Raw genomic sequence first — 20,148 nt, 5'->3', positions numbered from 1 at the left:
CACTACGGACGCACATTCCACTGATTGACATCCGATTTGATGGGGAAGGAGGAGGTGCCGAGACACGAGTGTGTCTGTGTGTGTGTGTGTGTGTGTGTTTGCACAATGCACATATGTTGGGGTGGTGTGGTGGACGTGGCTGATATTAAAGCAACTCATCTTGCTCTTCCCTCTGGGTGGAGAAGGAAAGAAGGGAAGAGGGTGAGATAATTCGCAGTTGAATTTTTTTTTCTTTCCCAAGCACCCAAGCACCCCCCCCCACCCCCCGCAATCTCAGTCAATTACACAAGTCCCATAATTCAATAGAGCGAAACAAGGAAGTTGCCGGGGAATTCTAATTTAATTTAAGAACATTTATCCAAACAAATTAGACAAGTCGCGACATTAGAAAAGGAGCTGGCAGTGTAGAAATGAGCTCTCTGCAGTACATCAGCAGGCCCGTGTGTACAGATGCAGAAAGGGAGAAGGCAGTAAAAAGCAGTCAGCACCTGTGATGGATAGCGACGGCCGACAAACTGTAATATGGCTAATATCTCCGGGCCGGCTGTGTACTGTACAGCAGCAGCAGTGGCCACCGCTGCCTGGAGCCACCGGGGGGCCCCGCCGAGCACTAATGTTTTATTTTGTCTTTGAAACTGCCAAGCTCGTTTTTCATCACCATCACTGTCAATGAAGCGTTATTCATTGTCGAGCTAAGCCCTCTCACTCGTGCAGCTATCTCCGCTAACCCAGCAATGAACTCCTAAATCACTGCAGACTAGGATTTGAATATTTCACCACATAATTGGAGCTTTAACCTAATCTAGGGGCGCGGGAGCTCCTCTTCTGTTTTCCCGACGAGGAGGACTCAAAAGGCGCATCACGATCCGATCGCTTGTAATAATGAGGAACTTCTCACAGTCTGTGAGCAAGCATAATTACCACTGATCCAGATTAAGGTTTTATCTGAGGGCCGACTGCCACTCCAACAAACAGCAAACACTGGCTTATATCCTAACCAGGGAGCAAGATTTTTTGCTATTATGTCCCACGTTTTATTCAGCGGTGGATTTTTGCCTCAGTGCAGACTGTTTATTTTGTAAAATCAGGAAGTGTCTCGTGGGAGAGGGAAACGGGATGCGGGTGGAGTGGAGAGGGGTTACAGCGATTAGGAGCTTTGTGTTGGGATTGAAAAGGAGAAAATACAGAGTTATAGAGACCGGAGCTTACTGTACACTCAAATGACAGCGGCGGCAGCAGAAAGCTAATAGCTACACAGCAGGCCAATTTGCTCCATTTGTGCATCTCGTTACTATCTCCTCTCCAAAGTTTACTGTCAGTGACTGAACGCTTTTCATCACTGCGACAAGCGATGCATTACTCCGCGTTACGGCAGCTCAGCCCATTTGTATAAACAGTGTTTTACGTGACTGACAGGTGTCATGAGATTTCCAAAACTAGCTCCACTAAATCATAAAACAACCCCCCCCCCTCCTGCTCTCACACTCTCCCTACAGAAGACTGTTTGTGGAGCGTCGGTGTCAATCACAGCTCGCTGGCACCGACTGTAATCTATATGTAAGTCAGCTTAAAAACAAACACATTAGACGCCGTCAGCTCCCCGCACAATGCTGCCATGCCGACGTGTCAATCAAATCGCCGCCATCTCTGCTTGCCGTCGAGCTACCAGCCGTCCTGCAGCTCCAACCGGTTTGCCTGTCAAAGCGTCAAAATCTCAGTCCAACTCTCGACACGCGTGTGAACTCCGACAATTGCACCAAGTCATGTTGAGCGCGGCAGCGTCCCTCGTCGCCACTCGGATGAAGGGAACGTGCGTCCCCTTTACGGGGGTCGGACGCTTCGAGGTGCCCGAGGCCTGACGTGTCCAGCTGACGAGATTCTTCTTCAAGGTCCTGTGTGAATTAGCATCCCTTTGCTATCTGACCTTTCACGGGTTGTTAGTTTAACGCAGACGTTTGAATGTTCGAGGCAGGTTCAGGGACGGCACAGGACTCTCAACCTTGATGTTGTGACATGACAGGGATAATATTAAGCCCTCGCAAACCACCGCGGGAATTCTCAACACCCATCTTAGCCCCCGTCGCACGTTAGCGCACAAACCTGTCACTTCTGTGCCGGTTTGATTAGCGGAGTCACATGATGAGTTGTTGGATTAGCTGCATTCCACGTTTCAGACGTGTCAGCAACTAGAGGCCTGAGTTGGCTGTCTTCCTCAACCAGACTGATGGTTAGTGTTTCCCTAACGAGGGGTTTGATGTTGGCAATAGGGACGAGATGATATAGGATTTTATCATGGATGGTGAAGTTCCAAGAATGATATATTTTTAGATTTTAGTAATCATTGTGGATTGTGGGCGGCTTGGTTGTGTCAACTAAGCGGTTCTAACTGGTTCTCAAGCCGAGCATGATTCAAAACTGTGCTATGTTTCCAGTGTGGTCACTGGTGCATCCCTATTCTCACCAGAGGCAGCTAGAAGTCCTGATGTGTTAGCTGCTCAGTGCTGTTATGATGCATGTTTGTATTGTCCAATCAATAAGTCCAATCAATAGCTATTGAAAGAAGAAGGAGAAGGATTTTCCTTTACAGTCAGGGGTTGTACATCTGAGCTCTCCAGTTGCATCAGCGGGGGATTGAGGGTACAGTACGTGATATTGATTATAATTATGAGCTCGGTACTCGTGGCTTTTTGTAAGACCGGATCAGAGGAGCATATGGTGCCATTGGTAGATCAGAGTCACGGAGTCAAAGACGACCGTGGCTCCGTTATGGTTATGACTCACAAAGAAGTTCAAACTGAAGCTGAACCCTTCGCTTGATCAGCAGAAAGCACCACAGGACCGTGAACTCACCGTGGTGTATTTGCCAAGCTGGCAGAGGGAAGGGAACGTTTCTTGATGGGCCTTGCGAATCTTTTCAATGATGGTCTCCAGCTCGGCTGTCAGCTCGTAGCTCTCTGCCAGCTCCAGCTTTGGGCTCTCCTTCTTCTTCTTATTCCGGTCATTTCGAACAGCTAAAGGAGAACAAAGGATTAGGATTAGCTTCGACAATGACTCGCAATGTGGACTTGAAACAGTGCAAAAGACAACTTGAGAAACAACAGAAACTTTGTCGCTAGTAGGCATTTTTCTGGTTACTTTTTAAGAGATGCGGCAAGTTGTCAAGAAAAAAATAAAGCGGAGGCCTTACATAAGGACGGAAAGTTTCTAGCTGCAGTCGACTCTGTCAGCTCAACCGGTCTGTCAGTTTAGTGCCGCGGGCAAAGTCTCAAAAAGGAAGAAACAAAAGAGTGAAAATTCTAGTTCATCACAAATGGATTGTGTGATTTGTGTGGCTCAGTAAATGTATTTAGTGAAATTAGAGCTGTTTTTAAGTTTTATTTATGTGGCATATCTGGGTTGAGTTGAAGTCTTAAGTGTACACTTTATAACATTTGGGTTTAGCTTTGGTGTTACAGTAGAAGTTGGAGGGACAAAGCAAAGGTACAATCATAAGACCTCCCTGCATAAATAAAGGATAAATGTATTTTGGATCCCATGTTTTAATAAAAAAATAATTCAGGCTGAATTTTTCATTTGTCTACCTTGATAGAATTTATAGAGATCAAATGATTGAGTATTTTTATCACAATGTCCCTGGTCCCTTGTAAATAAAACTATGATTTCTGTCTCCAAGCTTTCAATGGCTTGGTTCATGGTCAGGGAACGGCTGTTGGTCACACACCAACAAAGTGTGGGAGTGAACCAACAAAGGCAGGCAAATAGAGAAGCGCTCTAGCACAAATATGTGTTTTTAAACTCTTCCAATAACCGTCTTTGCGTTGCATTGTGTGTTTAAAAAGCATCAAGGATACACACACACAATGTGTTTTATTGAGACATTTCTTTGAAGTGAGTAATTTGGATGAGCATATCAACTGTTATTTTTCATATTCATTTGATTGATTAATTCATTCATTCAACCTTTCTTTATTTATACTTTTATAAAGATCATTGAGGGGCAGCCCTCATTTACAATGACATTGAGTTACACAGACTAAGAAAACAACACAGAAACGTAACAATATCTTCATAAGAACATGACGGGCACTAAAACTTTCTATCATGGAAAGTTGATTTGATAAACAGACGAGAAAAGAAATACAACTGTGTAAAGCAATTACAAGTAGAAGTTTGGTGGTCCAAAACCAGATTTCAAAAATGTCCAAAAGGCACATCAAACATCAACCTAGATCTTTTCTCCTATTGATCGTGGCAGCTGGACAGAGAGAGGACATCGTGCCTCGCAGCAAATGCTGCATCACATGTAGAACTGCTTTAACAAATCCCAAATAAACCCTGAGGAGACCGTCCCACAGTAGCGACCGGGCGGGAGTACAACAAAGCCCAGGTTGTTGTGTAAAGTGCACCCCGAGAGACCACAGAGTCCTTTGCTTCATTAGGTGCAGGTCTTTGAAGTCTGCCGCAGCAGGAGACTCAAACAATCCGAGCAGGTTTGTTACACAACACGCAGCGTGATCATCCAACATCACACACCTCTGACCAGCTCCCCTTTAGAATAATAAGGAGCGGAGCTGGAGAGAGAGAGAGAGAGCGGGGCCCGAGACACCCAAGGGACCTTCTTTGGCTGATGACACAACAGACGCATCCTCTGCCCTAGTTTACAATAAAGCCCTTTATATTCACGCACTAGAGCCAAACCCGCCATCCCAGAATGCACTGAGGTGCTTGACAGGGAAATGAGGATGCCAGCTTGAGTGTGGGTTGGGGTTTAATGCTGGTTACGTTATGTTATGTGATAACGTAGAGCCTCAAGGCATTAGATTTAATTTAGATTATTTATAAAATGTGTTATTTATTAAAACTGCGCTAATATATTTGTTATAACCACAAAGGATCAAATGACTTGGAATAACAATGAGGAGGCTGACATGAATGGCTTTTTTCCTGCCTGACTGAACAATATGATGTAAGCAACGTATAGCAACCCTACGACATTTCCATGTTGTATTTGGGACGCTAAACTATAGAGCCAAAGTGAAACTTCTGGGTTTTGTTCCACAAGTCAGAAAACTTCATTCAAACTGGTTAGGTTCATGTCCAGATAAAGACTGGAGCCTTTTGAAAACTATATTTCTATTTAATATCTCTTTTCTAGCTGCCGTTAATGAACAGCGTTACCCATAAGCCTTAGATCTCTGCTGGCTTAATGTCATGACTTTTTAGTTTGTTGTTTTTTCTCAGGGACAATGCACATTGATCAATATCACTATACTCGTCAGTGAAAACGCACATTTTCAACAGTTATCTCTCGGCCTGAACACAACAAATTAGAAGACTAGAAAGCAAAATGAGAACAGCTGAACAGGATGAAAAGAAACTTAGAGGAGCAAGGAAGGATTATGGAAAGTAGGACATTTAGAAAACAACTACAAAACCATGTTAAGCATACAGTCAGCACAAACTTAAAACTAGACATCAAATCACATTTCATCACAGCAGACGGATGAAACCAGAAGAGACAAACGCAGACAAGAAACCAAGCAAAGGAGTGCAGAGTAGCTCAGCTAGCAGGAGGCGTTGTGCTAAGAAGTGTTTGGGTGCAGTCGAATAGTCAAAAAATAAGGTCCTGACTCCTATTCCTTGACCTCTGGAGTAAACGTCACAGGGTTAAGGGAAGGCGATAGGAGAACTCAAAAGTACTTAGGAAAAGCTGATGATTGACAGCTGATGATTGACGTACGTCTGCGCTGGAGAAACCACAATAATGGACTACAAAAAACGCATCGTCCACTTCTCCACATGTTGGTTTTATCAACAGCTGGTTCACTGACCGGCTTCAGGTCCAGCAGCTCCTCCTTCCTGTTTGACCGGTTGCTTTATTTACGTTTCATTTGTGGTTTTAGTTTCGTTTTTGTCAAGTTTGTAACATGATTGAAATAAATAAAAATAAATACCATTCAATTATTATCACTGTCCACACATTTATCATCACTATTCCAATTACTATATGTCTGCATGAAAGTAATTGTTAAATATGTAAATAGGCATATTGTTTGTTTTCATGAACGGCCGAGATGTGCGGCACTGTAAATGTTGCTCTCGCAAAGAATTGTGGGTCGGCGTGATCTCCTTTCCTTTCGCATAGGAAGGTCCGTTGCATCCTATGCTAAAGGAGCTCTGAAAGGAAGCATTGGAGCTCCTTTCCTTTGCATTTAGAGAATCCGAACAGGTCTTATCATGGCGGCCACTTGTTTACTTCCGGGTCACTTCTCCAGTTAGGAACCTTCCTAAGCAAAAAAGACTATTCGACTGCACCCTTTGTTTTGCTTAGGAAGGTTCCTAACTGAAGAAGTGACCCGGAAGTAAACAAGTGGCCGCCATGATAAGAGCCGTTCCAATTCTCTTAATGCAAAGGAAAGGAGCTCCAATGCTTCCTTACAGAGCTCTTTTAGCATCGGATACAACGGACCTTCCTTTACGAAAGGAAAGGAGATTACGCCGACCCACAATTCCCTGCAAGAACATTTAAAGTGCTGCAAACCTCGGCAGTTCATGAAAACAAACAATATGCGTATTTGCATATTTAACAATTACTTTCATGCAGACATGTAGTCATTGGAAGTGTGCTGATGAATGTGTGGACAGTGATAGTAATTTAATGGTATTTTTACTGATTTCAATCATGTTACAAACTTGACAAAAACGAAACTAAAACCACAAATGAAATGTAAATACAGCAAACGGTGAAACAGGAAGGAGGAGCTGCTGAACGGTCAGTGAACCAGCCGTTTCTAAAACCAACAACATGCGGAGAAGTGGACGACGTGCTTTTTGTAGTCCATTATTGTAGTTTCTCCACGTTAATCACTGGTATCGATCATCAGCTGTCAATCATCAGCGGGCGCTTTAAAATGACGTAGCTTAGTGAGTCCGGTCGGGTTCTTTGAACACCGCGGCCGTCTTTTCCTAAATCCTTTTGAGTTCTCCTTCCAAATGTCCTTAACCCCGTAACGCCTTCCCCCCAAGGTCAAGGAAAAGGTGTTAGGAATAGGAGTTAGGACCTAATTTTTTGACTATTCGACCGCTGCCAGAGACTGATATTCTCGTGTAGCACACCGCCTACAGCCCCCGATGCTAACGCTAACATCTGACCTCTACCTTTCTCATCACCAAGCTCAGAAGTGTTGATTGTCACAGGGGTTATGATCTTGTCCGATTAAATAGCTTATCCCCATAATCAGGCATTAACCCCTGATGGAGTTGACTGCTAACTGCTTTGCCAACAACAACTTAACATCCTCAAACTGTACATTTCTGATTCAATTGATGCCCAGAATTCAGTAATATATTATATATTATCCATACAGCTGGGATCCAATCAAAATATGTGATGAAATGCATATAGTCTGTGCGCTGAATCAGTCACAGGCAGGTACTCTGTCAATATGCTGTATATATCTCTTTAATTTTTTTTTGCATAATAGGATATATTAAACCCACATCTTAAGTCTTAATCTCTGTTCTCAAATTTTCTCAAAGCATCAAAATGAAAGCAATTTTCCGTTTCAGAGAATCAGGCCGAATGTTTTGTTCGGCCGTGACCTCGCGCAGATTACTGTCACCGCCGAGAGGCAGCAGTAATGTGCTGACATTAATCACTCCATACATTGTGACCCACATCTGTGACCTATATGACCGTTATGTGGGAGTATGTATGTGTAAGAGACTTCACACTACATTGACCGTGATGATATCATGTAGTAAAGCAAACTCTGGAAGTGACGATGTTAATTACCTCATTAGAAAATGGGATCCAGTTGCAATGGCTGAATTTAACCAAACAATGACAAGACGGATCCTGGTTCACACACCAGAGAGTTGGCATCACTCTTTTACTACTTCTCACTTCCCACTTGGCAATTCTGATCTTCAAAGATACTTGTTTACAGTTTCAGTATGGGGGCAGTGGGAGGGGTTTGATTGAAGGATAGAGAGCCTTGGGCCCATTCAATCTGCTCCTCCGCAGAAAAGAAAAGCTGCTAGCATTGAGCGGAGTAGATAAAGCCCGTAGTGAAGCAGTGCTTTACAATACTAACAATACAAGCATGGCCACTATGGGCCTTCAAGACACGGAATGTTCATGATAATGGAAAAAAAAAATGTAATAAATGTTTGGTCCACATATGATGAGCAATTCTTTGGCTCCATGGCCATCAAAGTAAATATTGGAGATATTTTTCACAAGCTATCTGCTGAAAAGTCAAATTTCCCTTTTCAGGCAGACAAAACAGGAAAGTTGGTCGAGACCTTTCTTCGCTCATGGACGCCCTAGCTAACTCATGTTTGCAATCCTAAATATGTCTCATAGCAGTGTAAATAATGTTAGCAATAGAAATACATTCTGCAAAAGTAATTCAACCTGATTTATCCATCCACATGCCCTTCACAACAACTGACTCGTCGTCACTGAAAATGAGGGAAACCTCAATGTCTTACGAGTATATATAAAGGTTTGATGAACTGATGAATTTATCACATCTGAAATCACACATGAAATTGCTGCTATCACATGATGACTTATATTTCTGAGGTTTTTCCCACATGGATAAACTGCTGTTTATACAGTCAGCATCAGTCAAATACATAGTTGGTGTAACACAAATAAAAAATTGGGTAATTTGTATGATTGTAAATTATTCAAATTTGCTAATATAAAATGGACATACAACAAGAATTATTCACAGAATGAACCATTTTAATATTGTGCCGTTGAACATATTAATGGACGTGCCAAGATGGAGTGATAAGTCTTATTATAATCATTACTATTATTATGTTGGTCTTAATGGCAACATGTGTGAGAAATTACCCTACAGCCACTGTTATGTTTGACTGGGATGCATCACTGTCCTGTTTCAGTGTGGAACATTTCCATCACAAAAATAACAGCATTTTTTGTTTTTATCACATTGTTTCACAGATTGGCACTTTTATTTCTACTGTTATGGCCACCTCTTCTGTCTGTTTGACATGTCTAATGTGTGCTACAGGCATCGATTGACGTATATCAAACAATGCAACGCTCTGCTTTATGTGACGAATAGTTATGTCAAGTAGACGCACTGTGTGAGACAGTATTTGTTTTTGTCTCGCTTTCGGTTTATGAAAGTATGCATCTGAGCTTTGACTTCACTGAGGAATTCCAATAAATACAGGCAATCTTGCTTTCGCACTGACGCTGAAGTCCACCTCACACCGTGGTTGGCCATGTGTGTCGAGGTGAAAGAGTGGACTTCTCTCTTTGGCTCTCTCCATGCAAACAACAACTGAGTGCGACTCCGTGAATGTCTTCCAGGAGAGGCGGTCTGAATATGTGGGCCGTTATCCCCGTATTTAAATGATGTGGCATCTCCCTGCCTGCTGTGACTATGGGTTTTCACGCCACCTTCGAGTGGAGCCGTACATGTATCCAAAGCTAGTGATGGGCCATTCTCTTGCTGCCACGGACACAATAATAACACAGCAAAACTGTCAGTTTTTGGATCCTGATCACAATGTGTAGACAATACCATCAGCTATAAAGGCATCTAAAAAAGCAGTGCCTGATCCCTCCCAAAGCTCTGGCTCATTCTGCACCAAATGCTGCAGTCAGTGGTTTAGTAACTTTGTAACAAAGGACAGACAGTCCTGGTGGTGGGGCGAGGGGCCAAACCAGGCAGTCCATGAGCCCCTCTCTATACAGGCCACACAGAAAATACAACACTTTGCCCCTTGGAAGAGGGGGATGGTACAGAATAATGGCATGGAAAGGGGGATGGTACAAAATCTGTTCACATGTGTCTGTGTATGTCATTTGTCATAGTGTGGTGACAAACTGGCGAGAGGGTTGCGGTTCACACAGAGGCAGGCGAGCCACAAGATGTGATTCAGAAAGACAGTGACGTTGCAAGTGCACAACCCCCCCCCAACCCAGAGCAATCAATTACCACTGCACTCCAAACAAATTACTGCAAGCATGAGCAGATACATCCAAATGATGCATTGGATAACAGGCCATGAAAATATATGGCTTTTTAATACCTACACACACAAAAAAAAAGCATTGGGGAACCACTCCAGTGTGGGGACTATGTCAGTTGTGATCACTTCTCTTGAAAAGTATCCACATTTTATCTTTACTGGTGTGTTTGGCTCCTGTTTTCTTTAAAATTGTCCAAAAATGTTATAACAATAAAAGTATACCCCAACCGAAATGTACATCACTAACTAACTGATACTGGAGACGCTTGGTTTAAAGGTTGAGTAGCTGCTCTATTGAGAATCACTTTCTGTTATAATCTTTGTAACATAGCATTAGCAATTAATACATTAAATGACAGGACGTTTTCGGTTCAGCGATGCGTTCAAACTAAACGACCTCCGTTGCCGTCTCAGAGGCGTAATATTCTGTTACACCTTAACGGCGGAATACTCCCGCAACGAAAAGGCAGTCTAAAAGGGGCTTTTTTTCTGACCGATACTCGACCCTCGTTAACCAACGAGACCAGTGTCTTGCATGCAGGTTGAAGTGCTTTACATGCCATCCAGCTACACAACCACAGCCCGATGAAGGCGCGTTGCTTAGCGATCGGTCAAGACTATTATTGTCGTTCAAACAGCTAATTATCAACATCCATAGAAATGGGGTCTCTGAGATGAAAACGCATGAGCACACCTGCACAAACCATCTGCTTACGATCCAAAGTTGAGCTGAGAAATGTAAGTGTTAGACATATACTGGGACTGTCGTATACCCTGCACCCGGCGACTTTGTCAGGGTTTTGGGTGAGCACTGTGAAGGAGTGAGCGTTGAGTGTTTCTGAAGTGCTCTCCAGAGTGTTAGACCAAGGGATGAAGGGTCATTGAGTCCCCCTCCTTTGGTCAATGAGCAATGTCTCACCCTCCGTCTTTTGTCCTCCCCTTTATTTCTTCAATCTGCTTTGAGCCCCCTGGTGCAGCATGGCGATTTGTTTTTCTCTGTTCCGCTGCTTTATGGGGATGCTGTGTAGCTCGGTGGCACCAGGCGTGGATGCCGGCCGTTTGGAGAAGCCGCCGGCCAGCCATCTGCGTGCTGCCAAGCTCTGCACGCTGTCTCTTTTAGCAAACAGATGCAGCGCTAAATAAACACTATCTATCTGCAAGCCCACGTGATGTCGGTTGGGCACTTGCCACGGCATTCAACATGGCAGCTCCCTAACACTAACCAGGTGGGTGTCGAGCGACCACGATCTTTCTTTGCTGCCACCAGAGCATTGGGTTGAGCTAATGGTCCTGATGGGAGGAGGGGGGTGGACGCGACCGTGCAGCAGGAAAGGAATGAGAGATGCACATAACGCAACTGTTTTTTGTTTTTTTCCAGGAATCACATTGTTTCACTGGTTGGATCATCCTGATCAGACCACAGATGCCGCTGCTAAACGCTGTGTCAACACGAGCTGTCGAGTGCAAAATGTATTCTATTGTAGCGGACTCTCCATCCGTCCATTCACCAATCCGTCCGTCCATTCTCATCCGCTTATCCGGGGCCAGCAGGCTAAGCAGGGTACTCCAGACGTTTCTCTCCACAGCGAGCTGCAAGGACATTATTCACCATAATCTGTGGTTCGCCCCGAGCAGCATGTCGTGTGTCTCTTCTGTATCGTTTTCCTTTCACACTGACAGTAGGGCATGGGCCCTAGAGCATCAGTGGGTATCCATGGTAACGCAGCGTCTTCGGAGTATTTTTTTTCGCTACAACGGCCTTAAAACACTGATGTTAATAACATCTCTCTGTAAATAGAAATTTGTCAGACTGCTCTCTGGGAAAGTTTCTCACTTTCTTCCAGCTGTGTCAGTTAAATCCTAAAGCTGCGCAGATATTTGATATATTTCACAAAAGTACACAGGAAACATCATTTACACACATTTTAATCTGTGTGTACAAATACACCTCCAAAATGTTGCACTGGTCTTTTCAAAGAAAGTCTGAGCACTCTTCTTTAAATACTTGCCCATGAAGGCATTAGAACAGTTTTTCCCTGTTTCCATAAACAAATCTTAGTCAAACTGTTTACTCTGTATCGTCACATGACACTATTTGAGACACACACACACACACACACACACACACACACACACACACACACACACACACACACAAACACACACACAAAGATTAATAATGGATCATATCAGTACTCATGACTTTATGAGACTCATGATCGCTCACCACTGAAAAAATACAAGACACGACTTGTGTAATGATGCATTCAATCACATACCTGCTGGTGCAGCATACACACAAACACCCATGAACACACGCACACACACACACACACACACACACACACACACACACACACACACACACACACACACACACACACACAGACATACGCACACACACACACACACACACACACACACACACACACACATAAATTAATGCTCCCTTTGTGTTGCACTCCAAGTAGCAGCTCAGTAATCTCCAGAGGCACATGATAGCACGAGTCCAGTGTCCAAAAGCAGATATTCTCGACCATCTACAGGCTCCGGCCTCGGAGTGAGCTCTCGACACCCTACTTTCATGATGAAATAAGTACCAGTACAAATGTGAGCTTAGAGGTTTGCTTCGCTAATTAATTAACACACTATGTGTTTGTAACAGTAATTGCTAATAACGCCACTTGATCATTTCATAAAGGTTTGTCACAACCAGCAACCCCTTTCACAGTAATCATGGCCTTTTCATCTATTGCTAATATGAAAATGCCTGAGTAGATGAGGATTATCTCAAAACCTTCAAGTTAATGCTACTTTGACTTGGAACGAAAACTTTGTGTATGTTTGCAATTAATGAATTAATGTAAATTAAGAAGAAAAAAAGTTACGATTCTGGAGGAAATTTACATGAAGACGTAAAATAACCAAAATCTCTGATCTGTCCAATGCAATTTCATAGATTTATCTGCTATAGTAATCTCCACCAAGAACATTATGTTTTATGTTTGTAAGTGGGATTAAAATAAAATCCTCCTCCTCATCCTCCTCAAGGAGAACACAAGGTGAACACACTGTCCTTAACATTGAGAGATGGGGCATTTGGAAGTCTAAGTGCCCTTCTAGTTGCTATAAATTGAGACACGATTACATTTGCAGGCCCAGTTGTACCAACAAAGCAACGTCTGGTCTGCACAGACCTTCATACAGGGCAAGACACCGAGGACTCATCGCCCCCATACATGAATATAGGAAAGTGATCCCCCCCCTTCCTCATCAGTGGCCCTGTGGGTGGGGGTTGGGAGGGGCGGTTAGCCTCAGGGTATCAAGAAATCATCTTTTCCATGATTCCTCTGCTGAAGTGTGAAACAGCATAAGAGAAAGGAATGGTCCCCCCTCCCCCCTGAGGCTAATGGAGCATGGATTGGACCTGAGCTATAAATGCTGATGCAATCAAAGGATGCCAATAACCTGTGAAATGCAAACTGTTCCTATGGATGACAATGGAGCAGGAGGGGAGATGAGGGCATTGACAGCAGCAAGTCGCAGCGTTTCCTGAATACGCAGGTTCTGCATCCTGTTTTATTAGCTGTTCATCACATCGGATCAGATTGCTCAGATCCCACTGGGTGGATGTTTGACAACACTTTGTGAATGACGTAAGTACCCCTCGTTGGCTGAAATACTGGTCAGAGAGAAGTTACATAAGATTGAATAATATCTGAATCAGATCAACTGTCAAGTGACTCAACAGCTTAAACTCCGATGATTGATCATTGCCACATAATACTCACAACAATACAGCCTTTACCAGATGGGATCTTATCGGACAGATACGTTGCTGTCCACTCGTATGAATGGATAACTTCTAACCTACAGTGTGAGAAAGGGAGGATGGGGGGATTTACCTTCATGTAGACACCAACAAGGTTTCATCAATCATTGCTGAAAAAACACTTTTGCTGTCTCGTACATGTTGTGAAAGTCCCAGATACGCCGGATAATTAAAAGCGGCCCTGTCTGAGTGAGGTGCTCCAGTCATTTATTTGAGCTGGATTGACTGTATCTAGTAAGACACAAGGACTAGAATCTCAATGCTGATAGGCGTTAGGATCACAGCGTCACAATTTTTTCGCTCTGGTTGAAATATTTCAATAATAAAAAACAAGATAAAATAGAAAATTTGCGTCATTCATGCTGCTCCACAAGACTTTGCATATAATTGTCTTTGCATTGACTTCGTATGCAACACATGGCCTAAAGGTGTGTCCTTGCCTCTATATCCCAACATAATATGTAAAATACTCTCTTTATTGGGAGATTGCAGGTTTGTTTTAGCTGCAGCTAGCAGATATCTGGGAGAATGCATACTTTTATTGGGCGCCACCATTTGTGCGATGCGCAGAGACCTGTCGTGCAACTCGACATATTTTTGTAATTTATAACATTGATTATATCGACAAATGGCCCCAGCTCCAGTGAACTCGCCCTTCCTCTTCCATTCCTTCAACCAACTTTTTTAAAAGGTTGGCCTTATGGTGTGCATATCCAAAACATGAAGACAACTTCAGTCTTTCATAATGTTTCATAAGGTGTGCTCGTCCTTCTGAGAAATGTGGGCTTTTATTTTGGTCAGAAGTTCAGTCCTTGCATCCACAGTAGGACAGAGTGAGAGTTGTGGTCAGCGACATCACCAAGATGTGCCGATTGACAGGGATGAGGAAAAAATGAGAGAACGGGAAGAAATAGTGACAGAAGTAATTGGCATTGTATGTACATTGGTATATAGCCAAGTACTTTTACCAATGTAGAGCTATATTGAATTTTAATTAACTAACTATTTTAATTTTTGTATCCTATTATATCCTAAATTGTTGCCTTTACCAGAGAAGCACAGGCATTGTCACCTTTTCACCCCTGATGAGTTTGCATGCCTGATTCTGTGTGTGTGTGTGTGTGTGTGTGTGCTCCGTTAAGATGGAAACCTAACAAGTCTTCCTCCTTTCTTACACCTGCTACCAAAATACAACCTGAACAGCAGGTAGAGCCGCTCTTGTTAGAATGGATGTGAAGACATAATGCCTCAAAAATAGGTTCCCAAGATTCAAACGATTTCCCGTCAGGCAAGGCTTTAATATCCTAAAAACACACAAGGAATCTTAATTAAATGAGGGTTTCTCAGAATGGCTAATAAAGCCGAGTGACTTCTCCATTACGTCTCGTCATTCAATATCAGTTTCGAATCCATACCGCATTTGAGCCAAGTGTCAAGATAATTACTGGATTTTTCCGCCACCGAAGTTCAGTCAAGTTGAGGGACAGAATTGGGGGTCATTTAAAGGATGTATTTCCTGGCCGTCACAGCCGTGGCAGCGCTCCAGCTTATTTCACAGTGTCTCTTGTATCTCCCCCTCTCCCGTGTTTCCAACTCCCCCCGTCTGTCTCTCTCTGCCGGTGTGTGTTGGAGGGGGCGGGGCTCCATTCCCGGCACTCTCCCGCCTCCCTCTTGATTATGGCTCATTCACCTCACCTGTCCTGTCTGCACAGCTGCCTTCCATCTACTCATTAGCTCCACACTATATCTACTGCAGTTCTCCATCCGCTTGTGGCCAAATCATTTAGGCTTCATTCACATTACAGGGCTTAATGCTCAATTCAGATTTTTTTTTTTTTTTTCTGCCAACGGATCGGATCTTCCTGCCCAGACTGTTCACCTTCACGTTTGAAGTGACCTGACCTCGGCCCTGAAACGCCTCCAATGCAACAGACAACATCACGCACACGCGGGACTGCTCATTGGTCTGGAGTCTAGTGACTGCCAGCCTCAGTTCACATATTTCTCAATTTAACGGAATCGGGTTCCCTGTTACTCAAATGATGTTCCTAAATCAAAACACATGACTTTGTCGATTGAACAGCTCTTCTGTAAACTAAGTTTAAAAGAAGACTGCCTGCCTGTCAGTTTTTATGTCATGTCATTGAATTCTGTTTTGCTTTGAGGAACATGACGAGTTAATCAGAGCAAATTGTGTTTAAAGTTAATTTATATTTTAGATGGTTTCTACAGATGGGGGGGGGGGGGGGCCTTGAGCACATTGTTAAATTTAATAGAGCCGAGCTTATAGGTAAACATCTACTCCCTCCAAATAATTTATGATTTCTTACGACCCAACAGACATAACTTCATAGCTCCATGTAAAGTGAATAAACGTTTCCAGAATAATGCTGGTCCATCTCAACGATGCGGTTCTTGTCTTGTTATTTCATATCTGTCATGGTTTAATGTTTTATTCACGAAAAAGTTATGAATAAATGATAGCAAAAGGAGAGAAAAAAGAGCTTGATCGGACAGAAAGTGAAGGGAAGCATTCAAGTTGAAACATTTTCAAGTGGCATAGATGTGTAAATTCCTGTCTAATGGCATCTTTCCATTGACTACATCCTAAAATGTTCCCCTTTTCTGAATTCAACACTGAAGTTTAATACATTTAGTAAATTCTAGTTGTTGGATTGCATTTTTAGCAAACTGTGAATATTGTATTTCCTCACTGGGAGAAAGTCCCCCCCCCCCCCCCCCCCCCCCCCACACACACACACACGCGTACACACCACTAACAGATTGTGGCCATATGCAGCCAAGACCACCTCCGAATGTGATCTGAGTGATCAGATCTCAATGCGTTCACAATGCTTCATGGGTGCCTTCAAACATGCTGTCCACTGAGGTGTAACCAGGTTCCTTTTTGACAACTTAACTCTGGTATCCATTGGCAAAGACATCAAAAACAAATGTCAACCAATAGCCACCCCTACCCATGACTCATATTCCAAATAAAAATGTTATTCATGGCATTTTCATGAATCAAAAGGGAAAAAAACGAAACATCTACTCCCCTGATTTTTACTTTTGCTTGTGCGGAAGGCGTCAGTGGACACGGAACCCATGACAATATTTGAATGTGTATCCATATCCACACACTGTGTAAATTGCGTCTGAAACTCACATTCTTTGGACATTCCCACTCCGAAGCACTTCTGCAGGCGGCAGTACTGACAGCGGTTCCTCGTCACCTTGTTGATAATGCAGTTCTTGTCCCGGTGACACGTGTACACCATGTTCTTCTGGATGCTTCGGCGGAAAAAACCCTGAGGAAACAGACAGGGGGAGGGGGTGTTCATGAAAAGAAAACTCTCACAACGTTAACCTAATTTTCCTTCTAATCTTCACTTCGCCTCTTTGCTAAAACATGCACACAGCTCCATGGAAATTCTCCTGCCACCGGGTATCATAATGTCACAACAGTCTGCAACAATGTGCTGGATGTTTTTTTTTTGTCTTTTCATTGCCATTAAGGCTGAGCGAAAAGAGAGTTGGCGTCTCCCTGCTGGGAGCTCTCCGAGCTTCAAAATGCTGGATTTAACCTCAGAAAGGGAGCACTTGTGGGAACGGAGAGCAAAGAACCTCGGGGTATCAAACAGCGATGCTGTATGGAAGAATAACGGAGGACTTTGGTTCAGCTGTGGGCGCACGTCTGAAGGTGACATTGAGCATCTGTGGAAGACCAAAGCCACTTTTCTCTCAAAAGAATGCTTTCATTGTAATTCAGTAGCAACAGCAGTTAAGTGGGGGAGTTTAATTGGGCTCATTCAGTGTTTTAGTGTTAAAAAGGATGTAAGTAAATAAGTACCAGACCCATGTAGCTCGTGTGACGGTGGAAGACCTGTGTTGAGGGATGCGATCGTTCCATTAGAGGCATTACGCTCAGGGATTCACATCGAGCTCAAGTGGGTTTAAGTCCAACATCGACAAGAAGACTCAAATAATGCAGCCATTATTTATTATTTATTTTTTATTTATTTGTTTATTTCGGGCATGTCTGTTAAATCATCATCACACATCTTTGTTCACATAGTAAAATATACATGGCCGAAAGGGAAAGCGGGAGAAGCCAAGGCTTATCTAGTCCCGCTCCCATTACCCACAGGATAAAATCGTCTTCATAATCTTTTCTTATCATTGCATTTTTCACTTTACATAACTTTTCCTTTTTCTTGTGACATTTGACATAACATGTTACAGCAGTAGGTGGTACAGAGAGCTGAAGTCCAGTGCATACAGATTACGTGTGTGTCTGCACACGTGTCCATATTTATTCATCACGATTGAGCAGCAGTCTCATCATGTAACAAGGTCCGAAGGAAAAGAGAAAAAAAAGGAAAGAAAAACGAAAAATGAAAAATGAAAAATAAAAAATAAAAAATAAAAATAAAGATAAAAATAAAAGTCCAGTGAAGCTACTAGTTGTTGAGATGGTGTGTGAGCCCCCCCTTTTTTTATTTTTTATTAATCCTCACTGTCCTCTGCAGCTCTCGCAGCCCTCGACTTAGCCATTTCCTCCCGGTTATTGGCAACTTCAGCTCGCTTCCGTGAAGGGAACTCGCGAAGTGCGGAGAGGTCAGAGCGCATCCCGACCATGGCTGACCGATTGGTCACTATTTCTTCCCGGTTAGTGGCCACTTCAACTCGCACCAGTGCCGTGGAATCGCGAACTGCAGAGATGTCAGAGCCCATCCCGACCACAGTAGACCGAGTGGTGGCGTTGTCCACCCTCACGCCGGTCACCTCCGTGGCGATCTTTCTCAATTTCCGATGTAGCATGAAGATTCCACATCCCAAGGTGATTACTCCATTTGTCATGAACGCGAACACGTACACGTCCTCGACGTCTTCCACACCCAGAGTGGCAAGACAGATGACTCTCCACTTTCCCCAACCATCCATGATGTAGCCGGACATGAAGGTCCCATCCGGGCACGCAGGTTCACCAGAACCCGCACGCCGTGTTGAGAATACTCTGTCGATAGCATTCAGTGACCAACTCAGTAACTCCATCGTGAATTGTAGGAGTAACAGTTACCTTGGTATTCATACCTCATTTATCTACACATTGTTGATACTCCCTACCACGTACAACTGACATCATACCATACAAGTTTCTTCGGTCCGACTTATTGTTTGGGTACAGAATGTTCATTTGTTATGCTCCCATCCCGTCACAACACATGTCTACTGATTCGTGTCTCAGACATTTATCAACTCTCATGCAGTAATCTATACCGGTCAACGGTTGAATTTACATACTTTTTCTTGAAGACACTTAGAGTTGCTGTTTTTTTGACTTCGTCTTCTAACACATTCCATTGTCTAACACCTGTGACCGATAAGGAAAATGATTTTAACGTAGTTCGTACCTTCCTTTGCCTGAAAATCATGTCCCCCCTGAGATTGTGTCTCTCTCTGTGTATGAAGAATTTTTGTAGGTTCTGGGGGAGAGTTCTGTTAGAAGCTTTGTACATCATTTGTGCTGTGCGATAGTTTATTAAATCATATAGTTTGAGTATTTTCGATTCGATAAATACGTGATTTGTGTGTGCCCTGTAGTTGGCATAGTGTAAGATTCTCAAGGCTCTTTTTTGGAGAATTAACAAGGCCTGTGTGGAGCCATTATATGTGTGTCCCCACACCTCTGCACAGTATTGCAGGTGCGGAGAGACAAGTGCACAATATAACAGATGAAGTGCTTTTTGATTTAGTATTTTTTGTACTTTCCAAAGTATGGACACACTTCTGGCCAACTTCCTTTTTAATTGTGCTATGTGTGGCTTCCAACTTAACATGTCATCGATAATCACTCCCAGAACCTTATTCTCACGGACCCTCTCAATATTAACTCCGTTTACGTGACTGTTGGGACTGTTGTTGCAGCCTCTCTTACCGTATAGCATGTATTTAGTTTTACCAAGATTTAGTGATAATTTATTTATATTAAACCACACTTGAAGTTTAGCCATTTCCTGATTTACTGTTTCCACAAGCTGGTTCAAGTCACTCCCCGAGCAGAAAATATTTGTGTCATCCGCGAATACTATTAATTTCAGAGTATCTGACACTTTACATATATCATTTATAAGATAAACAGCTTTGGACCCAGAACTGACCCCTTGTGGGACCCCACAGACTATGTCCAAGTTCGTAGATGTGTTATCCCCTATTTTAACATATTGGGATCTCTTGTGTAGATAGCTCTTGATCCACTGCAATGTTACACCTCTAAGGCCATATCTCTCCAG

The 20,148-nt window shown here is 43.2% G+C and overlaps 1 protein-coding gene across 2 annotated transcripts in view; it reads right to left on the bottom strand.

Moving 5' to 3' along the window:
• Window positions 1-20,148, bottom strand: part of LOC311027974 (retinoic acid receptor beta-like) — a 110,659-nt gene that overhangs the window by 27,443 nt on the left and 63,068 nt on the right. For both annotated transcript variants that reach the window (XM_084032206.1, XM_084032207.1), the window contains exons 3-4: window positions 17,022-17,163; window positions 2,851-3,011 (exon numbers count right to left, since the gene is read on the bottom strand). In XM_084032206.1, the coding sequence (XP_083888332.1) occupies window positions 2,851-3,011; window positions 17,022-17,163 (303 nt within the window). The remainder of the gene's footprint in view (window positions 1-2,850; window positions 3,012-17,021; window positions 17,164-20,148) is intronic.

This window comes from Eutrigla gurnardus (assembly GCF_963514095.1).
Source record: "Eutrigla gurnardus genome assembly, chromosome: 17".
Classification (NCBI taxonomy): Eukaryota; Metazoa; Chordata; class Actinopteri; order Perciformes; family Triglidae; genus Eutrigla; species Eutrigla gurnardus.
This window is presented reverse-complemented; position numbering and strand designations above follow the sequence as displayed.